This window comes from Topomyia yanbarensis, chromosome 2 (genome assembly GCF_030247195.1).
Source record: "Topomyia yanbarensis strain Yona2022 chromosome 2, ASM3024719v1, whole genome shotgun sequence".
NCBI classification, from domain to species: domain Eukaryota; kingdom Metazoa; phylum Arthropoda; class Insecta; order Diptera; family Culicidae; genus Topomyia; species Topomyia yanbarensis.
The window spans coordinates 426813681-426829950 of record NC_080671.1 but is presented as its reverse complement, the minus strand read 5'-3'; the positions used below and the strand labels follow the sequence as shown (position 1 = coordinate 426829950).

Here is a 16270-nt window from a genome sequence, read left to right as displayed (position 1 = left end):
ATTCTCGCAAACATGATAACATCCAACAAGCTCAACTCTTATAACCATTCAAACGCGGTCTCAAGCGTGAACCTACAATCTCCCGCGCTCGTGCGATCATGAATCGATCACTTTCGGAAGTCTCTATCCTCGGTACAAGAAGTCTAGGTCCATGCCTTCTAGTGAACCAATTAAAAAAAGCTGTCATATCCACTAGACACAACGTTCCATGGCGACATGACCGGGAATTTTTGGTGTACGGTTCAGATTTTGAAAGGGAATCAGAAACCGTACACCGTCAGAATCTGAACCGTACACCGAAAACTAAATATCAGAATGACGGTCCGCGTGACCATCCATCCAAGAACACACGCGAATATGTGAATGGCTACATGGTTATAAAATCGAATTTATACATGCAAAGTCACATAGACGTGAGCATACGAGACAAACGCTTAAGCCCTTCGCGATCATCCAGGCACAGCTACGCCCGCGATCGCGCAAACTTGATAACATCCCAACAATGAGGTGATCTTATGAAGTTACAAACGCGGTCTCAAACGCGAACCCGCAAACGCCCGTGTTCGCGCGATCATGAATCGGTCATGTTCGGAAATATTTACCCTCTACTCTAGTCACTGAGTTCCATACATTCAGTTGAATCAATCAAGAAGTAAAGATCATATTCACTAGACAACACGTCCCAAGGCGACATGACTGGGAACTAGTGCATAGAAGAACTTACTTTCTACTAGCATCTGAACAGTACACCGAAAACTAAGTAACAGATTCCCGGTCCGCGCGCTATCATCCAAGAACACACGTGAATATGCAAATGGACACACGGTCATAAAATATAATTTATACTCGCGAAGCTACATACACGTTAGCATACGCCGCATACAAATGCACATGCAATCGGAGACGTAAACGTACAAAGGCTCGAGCTCTTCGCGATTATACACGCGATTGCGAAATCCATATGCCCGCACATATCTGTACCATACAATAAATATCACATTCAGTATCATGGGCCGCCGCAATTGACCTTAACGGACCACTTCAATATGGACTGTTGTAATGCCGCACCTGTATTATTTGATTTTTCCTCTGTTGTGGCAATCAGAATTGCGTCCAATTTTCTTCAATACCTAAAACAAAGTGTAACAAACATTTAAAAATACTCGTCCAAACAGAATATTGTGTGGTTGTGAAAATTTCCTGTCCGAAGAATTTGGAATGCGGTGCAGATCGTTCCATTACGGCGCTTTCTGATACTGCAGCTCTCTGGATAAGTTATCTACGTAACTACATCATAGAAAACACTGAACATATCTTGATCCCTTCGTGATAAGTAGAGGAAACTTTTACAATTCACAGTTCCGTGAAAAATGCCACTGGAACCGGAATTTCCTGTCCGGAAGCTTTTTGTAAATGCATGTTTGTTTACATGCACTTCGGCACCACTATGGCATACGCAAAGATTTGTGTGCGCTGTGTGAAATTCGTTGAAATGTGGTCAAAATTGAATATCCAACATTTCGAAGGCCTAACATTACATTATAGTCAAGAGTGCATGTGAAATAAATTATCGAGAGTAGGTTTTATTTCGGAAAAAACAATGTAGGTAAGAATTTTCCTCATTTCCATGAAATAAAATAATGTACACATACCAGTATAATTGACTACATATTTGTTTTCGATCGTTTCATACAGTGTGAATACATTTTGCACAAAATCAAATCCCATGGCCAGCTAGCTATAGATTCGCTTGTTTGTTGATAAAAATGACATGACTTCCCTTGGCGTCAAACTTGATGTCTAGGAGGCAAATTGAAAAGGGTTTATACCAACTTTAGAGAATCGATGCGGTGGAAAATGAAGAAATTTTGAAGTTGATTTTTAAGATTCAACTAAAGCCCAATGTTGAGTAGACTACATGAGCACTAACGGTAATATAAAACAGCAAGCATGAGCAATAGGCACCTTTTATATTTTTTATGGAAAACTGCTCGTAACAAGCGATATGGACTACAGTGCTTCCTCGCACTGCAACTTCGACGATTTTGTCCGTATATGTGCATGAGCATAGTGTATGATTATGCTCCTCTGTCGTATGGTTGACAGAAGAAACGTCATAACGAGTCAGCTTAGGTATGATTAGGCTGACCAACTCTGACGAAACACTCAATGCGGTCGCGTAGTGCACTCAGTACACAGTGTTCTGAAATCGAGGTGAAATTGTCTTGGAGATTCATGTGGTTGCAAATATATAGGGGAGACTGAGGAGACTTGATCCCCTTTTTTATTTTTCAATCCTACTCCGTGGAATGATACAAAAACTATGTATTTTTTGTAGTTTTATATTGTTTCTAGGGTTGACTAATAATCATAAAAAAATTACATGGAAATATTATACTGGACATGAGCCATGAGCATTTTTGGAAAACAACAAAAGCTGGAAAATTCTTTGATTAGTGGAGACTCGATCCCTAATTTGGGGACACTTGATTATTTTTTGAAAACGTGTTTATAAGAGCATGTAGGGTAATAAGCCTATTTTTACCCTGTTTCTATTATCATCCTACCAATCTGAAGCCTTTGGTTAGAACAGCGTCTGCCATCTTTGCTCAACGCTTTGGCTCAAATGGTGTTGCGATAATTGGGGTACTCGATTAGAGTTTTTGCTGCGCTCAAACAGAAGACCACCATTCTCAAGACAATTTTGTTATTATATTGGCTCTTAAAAGAGGCGAATGACCTTAAGGCTAAAACCTCTGTAATCGAAATTATGGCTCCTAATGGCTCCTTATTACAAAGCAAAGAAGCTGAAATAATAAAATTAATGATGAAATAATGTGGTACCCTCCCTAATAGGACAAAAATAGGTACCTAACCCCATTCAATGTTATATATGTATTGTGGTATTGATTAAATTGTTGTGATTACATATTACTATTTTTGTTACTACATATTACGCATCTCTCACAAGATTTTTTTACGAATTCCCCAAATCTCTGTGCAATTATTTGAAAGCTGTCGTTATTATGGTTGAGGAACGTCAAATGTGGGAAGCATGGTTGCTACGTATACTGTAGTAAACAATTACCGTTAAGTTTCTGTACGATGAAGCGTTCATTTTTGACAGTATTTTTTTGTTATTTTATGGCAACAATGACTTCAATTGTTCTGGTGTGAATTTGGTTATTTTCAGTGGTGTGTATGAAGCATGGCGAAGGGGATCAAATCTCCACGAATTTGAAGGGATCAAGTGAACCCATAGCATCTATTTCAGCAAACTTTAGTACAAGTATAGTTGAACAAAAAAATCAGCTCAATCATAACGTATTCATATAATTGGCATTCTCCTGTAATTCTGTATGCAAAAGTATAGTATATAGTGGGTGACTTTATCAATTATATAAAAGTTTGAAAATTTAGAAAATAAATCTTCAGTTCTCCTGACATTTTTTTCTTTGAATCGGTAAAAATTCGGTAACACATGTCCAATTTATTTTTTTGTGTTAAAGAAACTTATGTTTAGATAAAGCTGCGCAAATTTCTTGTATATTCGATTAATGTATTCTGATCCGCCTTTGAGTTACAATGATGGGATCAAGTCTCCCCGGGTATCAAGTCTCCTCAGTCTCCCCTACAATGACGCGTCAGCTGGAGGGATAAGGAAGAAAGCTTTTCTCTTGAATTCATAAGCCACTTAGCAAGCTTCTATAATAATGCATTATTGTTTCTAAAATTCAATGCGGTACGAGACCGAGATTTATACTTATTGAATGAACGAGAATTGAATTGAACAGAGGACCTGGAATTGTCCAGATATCCTCGAATTCTTAAGAGATTAGCCAATCAAGTTCCAAATGAAATTAATTTTAGTTCCTGTATACGATTTTTGATGCATTGGCCAATATTATTCCAGTTGAATCTGTAGGTGTCAGATATACGATATTTTCATAAATCAGTTCTCAAGCCGAACCAACAATGCTTATGGACCTTGAAATAAAAACTAAATCACTTACAGGTTGTTTGGCAGAAATCAGTTGATGATTGAGATACAACTTCATAAGTGAAAAATATCTCGAGTGCGCAAAAGATATCATCAACAAAATTCTTATCAAATACTACCACAAAACCTAGACTAAGTTAATATAGGACCAAAATTTTCATGCGGAAGATATTGTAGACCGTTTATGGTGGAGTTCATAGATGACGAAACAAGGAGACGGTGTATGATCAACGAATCACAATATCCCATCATCCCCATCCGTCGCTGCAGTGTGCTCGAAATGTCTAATAAGAACCAAGTAGAAAAAGTTCGCGAAATGGGCTCCACAGATAAAGGTGCAGCGTCCAAGAAAGATTGACCAGAATGAATACGTTTTGCAAAATTTTCATGCTATTTGTGATTGAAGACGTACGGGCATGAGCCGAGTTGTTTGGTGACGACTTCTTGAGACAGTAAAGGACATCAGCACTTTAGACTTTAGGTTTGTATGGCAAGCAACAATCGGCTGCGAAATAATTGGAAAGAGTAATTCTGGTATAGCACTGGTCCCATGAGCCAGTTGTCATAGCTTCCAGACGTGAATAGGTAGGATTATAAGAAGGAGGAGAATCAGAACTTGTCCTGGAATTGTTCTGTATATTTGCAGTACCTTCAAACGATGTTGGATTTCTATATCTACCAATAATAGAAAATGTCAATTATAAAGTTTGTGTGCTAGCGTGTACAACATTTTCATATTTGCTGAGCATCCAGTCGGACTACTTCTAGTTAGTATTCCGGCTCCAGTGACACAATTGATTGTAATTAGAAACGGTTGTGCCACTGGATCCGGAATACTAACTGGAACCAGCTAGAATTATGTCTTATCTTCCGGCTGAATTTTGCATGGATGTTATGAATATGGGTTATTACAAAAGACATTTTCAAAAGTAACCCTTGATTTTGTACTCAACGTGTCTTGTCAAAATCCAACAGTGTTCCTAGAATACTTCCGCTGTCAGTGTATGTCTTTCATTGAAGTGGTCCCTTAAATAGTGTTTTAGTGGGTGACATTTGCAGTCTCGTCTGCAATTGTAGCGAGTGATTCTGACGGGCTGCTCTGCCGAGACCCTAGCTCTACAGCTTCAGTAGGACAAATCTCGAAAAAAAATAACATGTTAACCGATATTTTACTGAAAATCGGATGTTTGGCTTTAAAATGCTAAGAAAAAATTCAAAAATCGAGAAAATCAATAAGAGCTTCCATCCTTACCCGGAGAATAATGTTAAGAAGAACTGTGCAAAATTTCCAAACGATTGGTTCAGTAGATTTCGAGTTATGATGTACGCCACAAAACATCTTCACGTCGAGGCGCCTCCGGAAATTTAGTGTCAAGCGCTCAGTTTTCAATATTTTACCCTGAAAATTTGAGAAAATTGCGTTAAATCGTGGCATTATTACATGGAAATTGAATAAAAATAAAATATATGGGACCTGTTAATTCATTTAATAAAGTTATTTTTATTTACCATCTTATATAAAAATTTATAAAATCGACTTCGTACTCTGCACTTTAACCCTTTCATGCCCAACTTTTTTCTAGTGCATGTAGGATTTCAAAACTATTTTTCCTTGAAAACGGTGAGATTAAGAAATGCTTAATAAAAGCTTTTTTCATAAAGATAAGTGCTTCCCTCACAGTGCTAGAAGCTGCTCAATTTTTACCTTCTAAAGGTCAACACAATTCTCCTAGAATATTTGCAATAGTCCAATTGCGGGGAAAACGTAGCCAAAGTCAGTCTAAAATGAAAAGTATCATCAGTTTTCAATAATATTGCAACATATCGAAGATATATGAAAAATTAATTTTCCTAGGTCAACGTAAACTGTTGCTGGCAGCACTGCTTCATCGAAATCCCATCAGAATAATTGCAATAACTACAGTTCTAGAGCTGATCTTTGTAACTGTTAATACTCAAATGAAAGGCAATAGTCACATTTATTAACCTTACTTGTTTATGGGACCAAATCTTGCTTCAATCAAAAATTATAGCAGTTTAAAAATGTTGTAGTCCACAAACAACATGGCCATGAAGGGGTTAAAGAAGACGAAGCCTACTGATTTTTTCACAGTTTAAAGGTGCGCATAACCACTTAAGCTCAAGCCCAATGAAGTAATGTTCCTCCGAATAAAAAAAATCGGTTTTCGAAAATAAATAAATTGATTTTACTCCAAAACGTTTTTCTTCTACCTAAGACTATTTTCTGTATCTATTGTGGAGAAATTGGCACAAACTACCGTATTTGACCAATTTCCTTCTCGCATTCGTTCCTCGCATACTCTCAACTGTACCAGAGAAAATAACCACGCACAATGCTGCGTCGGTCCAAATTACACGTATAGCAACGTTCAGCGATTAGGAAATTGAACACAAAGAGATTATCTATCGGCGGAGCGAACTGACCCCGCGCCAACATTAGTTGTAGATTCAGCCAGTTCAATGTTCGTTCGTTCAACTTTCCGGCTATCCACGTGATGAGTGAAATTGATGCCAACCTAGGCCAACAAAACGTGCCTCAATGCGCCCACCGACCAACACCTGATGCGGTATCATTTGAGAGGTCTTTAATTTTTTTTCCACCTGAGCATCTTCATTAGACTCCAGCCAGTTTTGAAGGAGGCCCCCATCAAAATGAGCTCCGATGAACTCGATCTGATTGGTTCAGTATGCGGGGTCAGACAGGGGGAGGCAATTAAACATTTCGCTGTTTTCGGACAATTTGTTCATTACCTACCGATTCGGGAAAATTCGAATAATGTTTTGTTTTTCTCCCTTATGGTTATGGTTTGTGTGGTTGTTTTCGTTTTTTTTGGAAGCGAGAAAGTGACCTTCAATGAAGCTAATTGTATTTAAAGAAAGTGAAAGCTTGAACGCAAATTCGCTCGACTATGAATGTAATCATTCTGTTTTTCAACTCCCTTTTGCAGATACATCTCCCCATCAAACTACTCCCATGGTGGCATCTCGCTTGGGGAATCCCGTTCCGCACGGGAACAATTCTTCGCGGAACAATCCGCTGAAGTCACGACGGAGCTTCCGGCTGGCATTTGGGAAGCAACCACCACCCTGGAATCGCTTGTATTCGAGGAAAAGGCAACCGAACTACCGGTGGCGGCGGCGGCGATAGCCGAAACGAACGAGATTGTCGTTCCTGATTCCCCGGTCATCGGAGGCCAAAACCATACGGTGGAAAGTAACCGAACGGTACGGTTGGACCGTTCCGAGGTGGAGAGCACCGATTACGAGGTAGTTTCTAACGAGGTGCGAAACCAAACCGGTGGGTTGACTACGAAGGGGAAGAAAGGTAAGTTTTTGGATCAGTTTGGGGCGACCGAGGATAATGACATCAATGGAGCTGCGTGGGCTTTGGCCGGTATGCGGATTGTTGAGCGAACGTCTAGTAAAACCGGACAGTCGGCTGCGGAAGCCGTGGAGGTAGTACGCGATGATAACGAGAATGTGGTTGCAAATAACACACTGAAGCAGTTGATGGACTGGGCTATGATTGTTCAGGATGCTGACTTTGCCAACGGTTCATATGTGAGACCAACCAGTGGAGAAGTGGATCTCAAGGCCGAACTGATTGACCGGCGGAAGTACGCAAATAAGACTTCAGGAAACTTTGATGCTTTGAGTGAGGAGAACAGACTCACTTCTGCTGTAACAGAGGTAATCCCGGAAGCGACCACAGAATTAGTAACAGAAGCGCCCAAAGTGAATGTTGCTGTCATTACGACTTCTACAACTCCTGCAGCAGAGGTTGATGAACTTGAAGACTTCAAGTTTGAAGAGCGTGATAAGATCACAATCGAAACTACGAAACGGCCAGAATTAACAAATTTCATCCATGAAACAACTACAGCTTTCAACGTCAGGGTAGCTCCGGTCGTGACAACGATGAGACCCACCCGTGGATATGAAGTCAGCGAAAATGTAGACGAAAACCAAAAGTTCGCTCTCCCTAGACGTACAACTCCTGGCAAGATCGAGGCTAGCACTACCTTGGAAGATATTCCTGTGACCACTTATTCGCCAGTGTCTCCGATAATGAAACGAATAGAAACAACAACAGAATCTATGATGGTTACGAGATTCGAGTCCATGCGTACCAGGGGTCGAAGACCTATGAAGAGTACTACAACCACCACCACAACCACGACCACTTCTACTACTACTCCGGCACCGATTACAACCACTACGGCTAGACCTGAAGAGGAAACAGTACCTCCAATGACAACTACAGTGGCAAAAATCACCACCACAATAGCTTCAGTAACAACTACCGAAGATAATGTACCACTGCTCAACGAACTTACCAACAGGGCTAGTAACGAACAGGACAACTCTTCACCAGAAGTGGATCCGAATGCTTTGATTCAAACCAACAACGAAATAATCATGACAACATCTACCGCCGCTCCAACTACGCAAAACATTCGTAGGGTTACCGATACCATCATCCCGCAACAATCCACCATTGTACCGACGGTGGTAGAGCTTCGCCCAGCTGCGGAGACAACCAACAAAGTCGATCTAGCCGCCGAACCAACCGTATCGGCTGAAGTGCTCACAAATCGTAACCAACCGGTTTTGATAGACGAAAAAAATGTCTACGATACCGTTCCGGAAAACACCGATAGCCCGATCCCAGAGCCGGAACCAACGGCTTCACCCGAACCGGATGGCACTGCTGAACCAAGCACCTCAACGCGTCGATCAATCAGTCGCCTGTCAACCACCACCGATTTGTCGGAAGATGAATCAGTCACCGAGGAAGACTACGTCGAGGTGAACTCTTCGGCGGCCAGCAACAATGTGCCATCCGTGTCGTCGTCGAACTCGCCTCTCGATCAGGGACCAACCGATCAAGTACCACCCGAGGCCGAAGAAGAGGAAGGAGGAAGTGGTGTTGTTGTTGCCGTCGTTGCAAGCCTTCTAAGTGTGGCACTGTTGCTGTTACTGGTTGCGGCGTATGTGAGTATTCGTTATCGAAACGCAGCATACCTATTACAGGATGCTAGATCCGTTAGACGACGACAAAATTACGTGTATGAGAGAGACTTTCCTGACCAACTGTTTCTTCCCGTGTCCAAATGTGTGATTTTCCTTTCTCCCTAGACAGTTTACCTACCCCCGTAGTACTAACGTAGTGTGATTTGTAGTTTAGATCTGCACAATAATCTCCCTAGTTTCAATAACAATGCACCTCCTATCCTACGACTCTATATGTATGAGCGCGTGCACATAGTGTAAATAGCCGGTTTTGACCACCCCGCCAACGGGAACCGAACAGGGCAACCCTCTCGTTGATCAGTTGTACTATCCGCAATTACAGGTGCTACTTCGCAAACGGCAAGCTCAGGTTTCCTACGGACAGCGCTGCCGCCCGGTGGGACTCGATGCCTACAGTCTGGACAACGTGTCCGTCTACAACAGTGTACGGCGGAAGGGTAACACGATGCGCATGTCGAAACGATCGTACGGGAACTCGGCCTTTGAGGATCCCGGACTGAAAACGAATCCACTTACGGTGGCTGAGCTGGCCAATATCATCCAGAACAAAACTGCCATGTACGACGAATTCAAGGAAATCCCGAACGTAACGGCACGGGCCGACGAGGTGCCGGACGGATGCGAAGACAAGAATCGGTAAGTTGGCGGTCGGTTGGATTGTTTTACAGCAGTAAGATGTACTTTATGTTTATTCTAGATACGCAAATGTAGTACCACTGCCGGAAACGAGAGTGCATTTGAAACGCATCAACGATGACGAGAAAACGGAGTACATCAATGCGAACTTTGTCAAGGTAATTGGAGTGGGGATTTTGTCATTGTTAATTGTTGTTGTTGTTCATTGAGGCTTTAAGCGTCAAGGTCGTTCGCCCTTAAAAATCTGTAGGCCACATACTATTTAACATTCACGGTCAGTGCGGAGGGTCCGCTAGCTGAATTGATGGTGTTGTCTTATCAGGGAAAGCTAGATAGTATCGTGTAATTTGGCATCTTTGAATGCCTCCAACAGACTTCCCATGAACATCGACAAATTTGTACCTGTGTACAAAATTTCGCGCACGCGTTCAACCTCAAATATGCTTCGTTTCGATGTACAGGTTCGCTTTCAACATCAAACCCAAGCGAACGATGTACAAACTCTAGTTTAAACACCCGTATACGCACATCGGGTGCGCACACGAAAACGATTCGCACAAGCAAAAAAAAAGTCAACGCTAGTGAAGCTGAGAGTGAGAAAGAGAAAACTGGCGCCACGCACCTGTGTGTTCGCCTGGTGTACGCACACCGTGTACGTACATGGTGTTCGGTTGTGTAGACGAACATGTGCACGTATTTTGGTACGAAATAGCGTGTTCGAGTTCGTTCACAAAATGTGGGTTCAATATGAGCACAGAACCAAAGCGAACATTGCGTACAATGTTTATTTGGGAAGACTGGTCTCCACTTACTTTTGGGTCGTTAGCCAACACCACCTAACTTGGATTTCACTATGACACCGTGTGAAGCAGCTTGCGGAAAGGTATCATCATCGTATCATTAGGATCAGATATTCTTCGTAGAGAAACATTTTAAAGAACTACTAATGGTCAACAGCGCATAGAAGACAAAATCGGTAGCTGATCCCCAAGAGGGGTTTTCCAGAACATTCAGCGGAAAAGGTACGTCATTGCGTCATCCGAAGAAGTTTGTACGGAAGGCTGAAGGGACCAACAATGCAGAGAACCGGTCGGAGAGTACGGACACCGACGAGGTCAGCAACCATGAAAGTGGCGCAAGAAATCAGAAGTGTAGATACAGCTCACTAGGGTTGCTACAACATCGTACCGGACATAGCAGAGTTCGAGAGATGACCTTGCGGAAAACCTTCTAACTTGCTCGGAGAAACCTGAAGAGAGACCACCCAGGTAGGTCACGTGCTCGCCGAAGATCAACAAGTTCCACGCAATTGACAATCAGCTATTCAACGGTCATAAGGGGCTCGATTCGGGATAGAGTATGGATACGACTAATCCTAGTATATCCCGCCCTTAATATGGAAAGTATTCGTTTCTTGAACTAGTTGTCTTGGTCCACCCAGTTTGTACTGTCCTTCACATCATGAAGGTAGTAGTGTGAGTTTCTCCACTGTCTTTGGAAGTTGAGTAAGACGTTACTTTTGGAACCTCATTGGTTAGAGCCTATGGCGGCCGTAGTCTAGTCCCCGACGATGGACATGGCCTACTCGGACGGAGACTTCCACGGCGAGAGAAGTTCTCCCGAAACCAAGCCAATCAGCTAGGTGTCGAGCGGCGATTCCGGATGGAGCGTGGTGTCCCGCCAACCCATACTCAGTGGTCTGTCGCAGTCTACTTACCTAATCCTTGACGTGAATCCATCCTAATCCTGCGGAGTTTCCCGGAGGTAATTGCTCTCCCGAAACCGTTGCTCGCTGTTCATCACGCCATTTCAATTGTCAGGCGATCATGATCAGCATCACCACTCTGTTGACCGCGTTCTATGTGTTTTCGTCGCTTGTTCTGTAGGCGACATTATCCGGGTTGATGGTAGCCCTCCCGTTTCGAGCAGCTCCCTGCACGTCGCTTCGAACCTTGGACATTCGAAGACCACATGCTCCGGCGTCTCCTAGACTCACACACTCCGGGCACATTGATGATTGCATCCTCGAACCGATGAAGATACTTCTAGAAGCAGCCGTGGCCCGACAGGAGGTGTCAGATGGAAGTTCACCTCTCCGTGCTTTCTATAGACCCACGTCAACAGGTTTCGAATTAGCCGGTGGGGCTCCCTTCCTTGCTCCATATTGTCCCATTCCTAGTGCCGCATCGTCATCGAATCAATTCTCACCATCTTCCTACGTTTCAGGTGTTCCTTCGATTGTACCACTTGATAACCTCCACCGGGTGATGCAAATGGCGATTATCCAGGCGATAACGTATACTGCCTACGACGATATTGTTCTGTACACCATATCGCAGTATCGATGAAGAAACACTAGATAGGAGACGTCTCGTGCTGTTTGTCGGGGCGCTGACGTCTGGCATGATTTTCGCTATTGCGTTCGTTGCCATCGCCGACTTTTCGCAGGCGTTGTCGACGTGGTTGGTGAAGCTCAGCTGGTCGTCGATTATAACTCTCGATGCCATCGACGTCGATCTGCATCCTCTGATCCGCTTTGCAGTTGCTAACCAACAACACCCCCGTTTTGTGGTGAGCTATCTGCAGCTTGACTCCGTTCATCCAGTTCTCGATCGCGTCCATTGTTTCCGTCACCGACACCTTCACTACATCTAGTGGCTCACCCGTCACCGTTAGTGACACGACGTCCGTGAAACCAACTATTTCCTGGGCAGCGGCAGTGTCAAGTCCTTGGTCCGTGCTCTAACCGAACCTGGGAACGCCCGCTGTGATGGCGATGGCTTCCCAGCTGGCATTGTTGATTCTTCACATCTATCGTAACTACAGCGCAGTATCGATCTCCTCTTAGCTTCTGCTTAGATGCCTTCTCAGTACTCACGAGCATTGTCCGAATTACCTCCAATGTCAATATTTCTTTGCGGAATCTTAACTGCATCTTGGACAAAACGTGCTCACCCTCCGTGCATTTCGTCAGCCTGTTAAGGATAATTGTTTCCAGGAGTGTTCCAAGTGTGTTCCCTGGTTTTGGTAGCAACACCAGCTTCTGTACCTTCTACATTTCGGAGAAACTGCCTTCAGCTAGACACTTCTGCAGCACCACCCTGAACATGTCCGGATATGCGACGAGCGCAGCTTTCAGCACCACGTTTGGTGTTCCATCCGGACCGGGGGTTTTCTTTGATTTTAGTCGCATCGACGCTTCTTTGAGCTCGTCGTTAGTCACTTGTTGGCAACTCGTCTGTGCTTGCTCCTTCTTCATAGCCGTACGGTATCGGTGACCAGGTAGTTGGATCGTGCTTCGGGAAAAGACCCTCAACGATCATTTTTAGCTTACCAGAGCACATTTCAGCTGGCGTCGATGGACCATCATCTTTGCCTTCACGACTCGGTATACGTCCCCCAGTTATCTACTTTAAAAGCACAGCTCCTTAAGGCAAACTAGCTTGCTATGCTTGATCTTCCGTTTTAAAGCGGCCCTAGCTTCCCGAAACGTCGCCTTGCGCTCCCCTCTCACTCTCCGATTTTGCTCTCTGAGCCCGCCTTCTAGCTCTGAGACAGGCAACGTGTAGCGTACCGAGCTACTAGTTTACCCAGTAAGCTGGTCGCCGTCTACTGCGTGACTACAGTTTTCGCGGCATTCTAACGTCACAAGCCGTCACAATCATTCTTGTTAGGTCAGCCAAACCAACGTCCTTGAGCCCGCTGTCCGGCCGAAATGACTCAAGAAAAAGAACTTTGTTCAAGGCTTTCGTCTTTCACCTTAGCTTTTCGATCATCCTTTTCCGTGCAGTAGCAGGATTCCGTTGGCCAATACGGAATTACCTGAGATGGTCGCTAAGGGGATGCTTCTCGCACACTCTCCAGTCCCTCTTCGCCACCAGTGAAGGACTACAAAATGTGGCGGAATTTCTCTCGGTACCGATGGCCGTTTCGTGAACCAATTAGCTCCCAGTTTTGTCACGATACCAGAAACCATTTAGCTCCCCGCTTCGCCGTGATCTACTCGTTGTAGTTCTCGACGGTAGACCTAGCCTCCATAACGAGCCGATCGGTATGTGCCAAGGCCTGTCACCAATTTTCACTACAAATAAATATTCTCAGAAGATATCTTTTTCAAATGAAACTTGGAGAAGTATTTAGTATTTAAAGTATTACGCAAATTTTTTTTTGAACACGTTCATATTTTTCAAATTTCATTAAAATATTTGGATGGGGGTTTGTCCGCAACCCGCCCACTACTACACCACTGACCTCTTGAGGTTTTGAAGTAGGCATACGAGCAATCGATCCAGTGTAATACCAAGTATTCTAGGGTCACAGGATAACGGTATCGTCTATACGTATTGGCCTATCGTATGCCCGATAGAAGAGACTCGGATTCGATTCGACTCGAAACCTGTCGGTCGTATTCGTTGTTATGAGCAATACTATGTCGGCAGTGTGTTTACTAGAAATAAAGTGACCGACAAGACCAATATCTGGGGTATGCTGTTCTCTTCCGGAAATAATTGGCTGCCAAATTGGATTTTTGTGCTTCGATTCCATCTCGTCAGTAACTAGCATCAACTTGGGGCCAAACTAGACTAGTACCCAAATTAGCACTTGTTAGACACTATATGCAAATAGTCAACGATATATATGACGTCTAAAGTAATTTGATAGTCCTGAGTGATGTCGTGGGAAGCAAAGACAGAAGCTCTGATTTACTGACGAAAAAGCGAAAACGAACGCTTGTTGTTTGGCAAGGGAACCAAACGGCTTGCGGCTATTTATTCTCAAAAGGAAAATTGGATTGAACCAATTTGTGCATGAACGGCAGAAGAGCTGCCTTAAAATTCATCTCGTCAGTAACTGGCACAAACCTGGGGCCAAGTTAGACGAGGTGTCCAAAATACCACCCAAATTAGTACTACTTAGACACTATATCCAAACAATCACAGGGTATATATGAAGCACAAAGCAAGTGGCTAGTTCTAGTCTCGGGAAGCAAAAACATAAGCTGACAAGTTTAGATACGCCATCTAACTTGGCCCCAAAGTGCTAGTTTTTGACGAGATGTATTCGAAGCCCAAAAATGAAATCTAATTGTGTGTTAGGTCTTGTGCACTTTATGCAAAAATGGGTTTAATACAATTTTGGCTTTTGTAAATGAATAAATATTCCATAACTGGCTGCGTCCAACCCCTACTCAAAAATTTCGGTTTGTTAGGAAACGCTGAACATAGGGACCGAGGTTCCTCCAGATCCCCCAGCGCTGGAGATATTGACGGACTTCCTCTCAGCAGACAATATTATAGGCCTTGATTATGTCGAGCGTTGCAATATCTGTGGAGGCAGTGGAGGATTGACTACAGCATCCACCATTGCCGCTCCCAGTACCTCCCCCAGGGGTTCGAGGTTTCGGTGTCCATGCCTTGACGGAAAGCATACTGACGACGAACTGTGGTGTGTCTCTGTTGAGATGCCTTCGAGGGTTTGGTCTAGACTGCTCTGGGCCGTTTTGGGGGTAGGTGAGAATTTTCTGGAAAAGAATTTCGGTTTATGGTGCTCTTACATGGCCATGGCCGTTGCATGGCGTGGCAGAAGACCCATCGCTAGTGTGACAGTGGTTGTTTCAGTTTAGATCGTCGCTTCTCTATTGAGTTGTCTTCGAGGGTTCGGTCTTAGCTGATCTGGGCCGTGAGAGACCTCTTCAGCACCCGGTGGGGGAGGTGGGGGTGAAAGAGGGCCCACAGTCCGTTGCGTTCCGCTAGTGCTGGGATTGATTGTAGTTGACTGGTGAGGGCTGCGGAAAGCCTGATATGACTATACCCTTATTATGACCGAATGATGTAATACATATTAAAATGGGTGCAAAATCACTTAGATTTGCGGGTCTAGATCACTAATGACCAATCAAAGTAGCTTTGACCACATTGGCCACCTATGGCAGTTCTTGATGCCGGCGAAGGTGTGGCAGAGGTCCACATTTGATCAAATTGATTCAGATGCGGACGTGTAGGCGGGTGCCCTTTAAAAGTAGAAGAAGTAACTCCTCCCGGATCGGGTCGTTGGACAGCATGTCTCGGATTGAATTGGTCAGATCATTCTGTTTTCGGAGCTCCCGGCAGTTGCATATGAGGTGTTCAACAGAGGGTCGGGTGTTGCATGCGGTACATTCCGGTGCAGAGATGGTGTGGGCGTGAGTAACTCTCGTGTGTCCCACCCGGAGTTAGGAGAGTATTCGCTGTTCTTTCAAACTGGCACGGTCAGACCAGCATTCGGTATATCCCCAGACCTTCTGTGTGTGGCCTCGGGATCCCCGCCAGTGGTTAGTGAATCCGTTTCTCAGGCTCATGTTGAATTCTGCATATATGTCGGGCTCGGGCACGTTCGCCGATTAGAGCTATGTTCCCTCTGATGCCACAGTGGCCAGGGTTTCAACACAGTGTGATCAGTTGGTCTCGGTGGGAATGGGTGGGTTGAAGTTTCTGATGCGATGTCCTATAGGTCTGACAAGCAGTCGGTTAAAATTAAGGTTGGTTCGTCTGCGGTGGAGAGCCCTTCTGAGTTTCGGCACGGCTGTTCGATCCAGTAGAA

The 16270-nt window shown here is 44.0% G+C and overlaps 1 protein-coding gene across 2 annotated transcripts in view; it reads left to right on the top strand.

Moving 5' to 3' along the window:
• Nucleotides 1–16270, top strand: part of LOC131685324 (mucin-5AC) — a 167186-nt gene that overhangs the window by 136570 nt on the left and 14346 nt on the right. The window contains exons 4-6 of one of the 2 annotated variants that reach the window (XM_058968974.1): nucleotides 6970–9016; nucleotides 9357–9691; nucleotides 9753–9849. In XM_058968974.1, the coding sequence (XP_058824957.1) occupies nucleotides 6970–9016; nucleotides 9357–9691; nucleotides 9753–9849 (2479 nt within the window). The remainder of the gene's footprint in view (nucleotides 1–6969; nucleotides 9017–9356; nucleotides 9692–9752; nucleotides 9850–16270) is intronic. The other variant, XM_058968975.1, reaches the window with a different exon arrangement.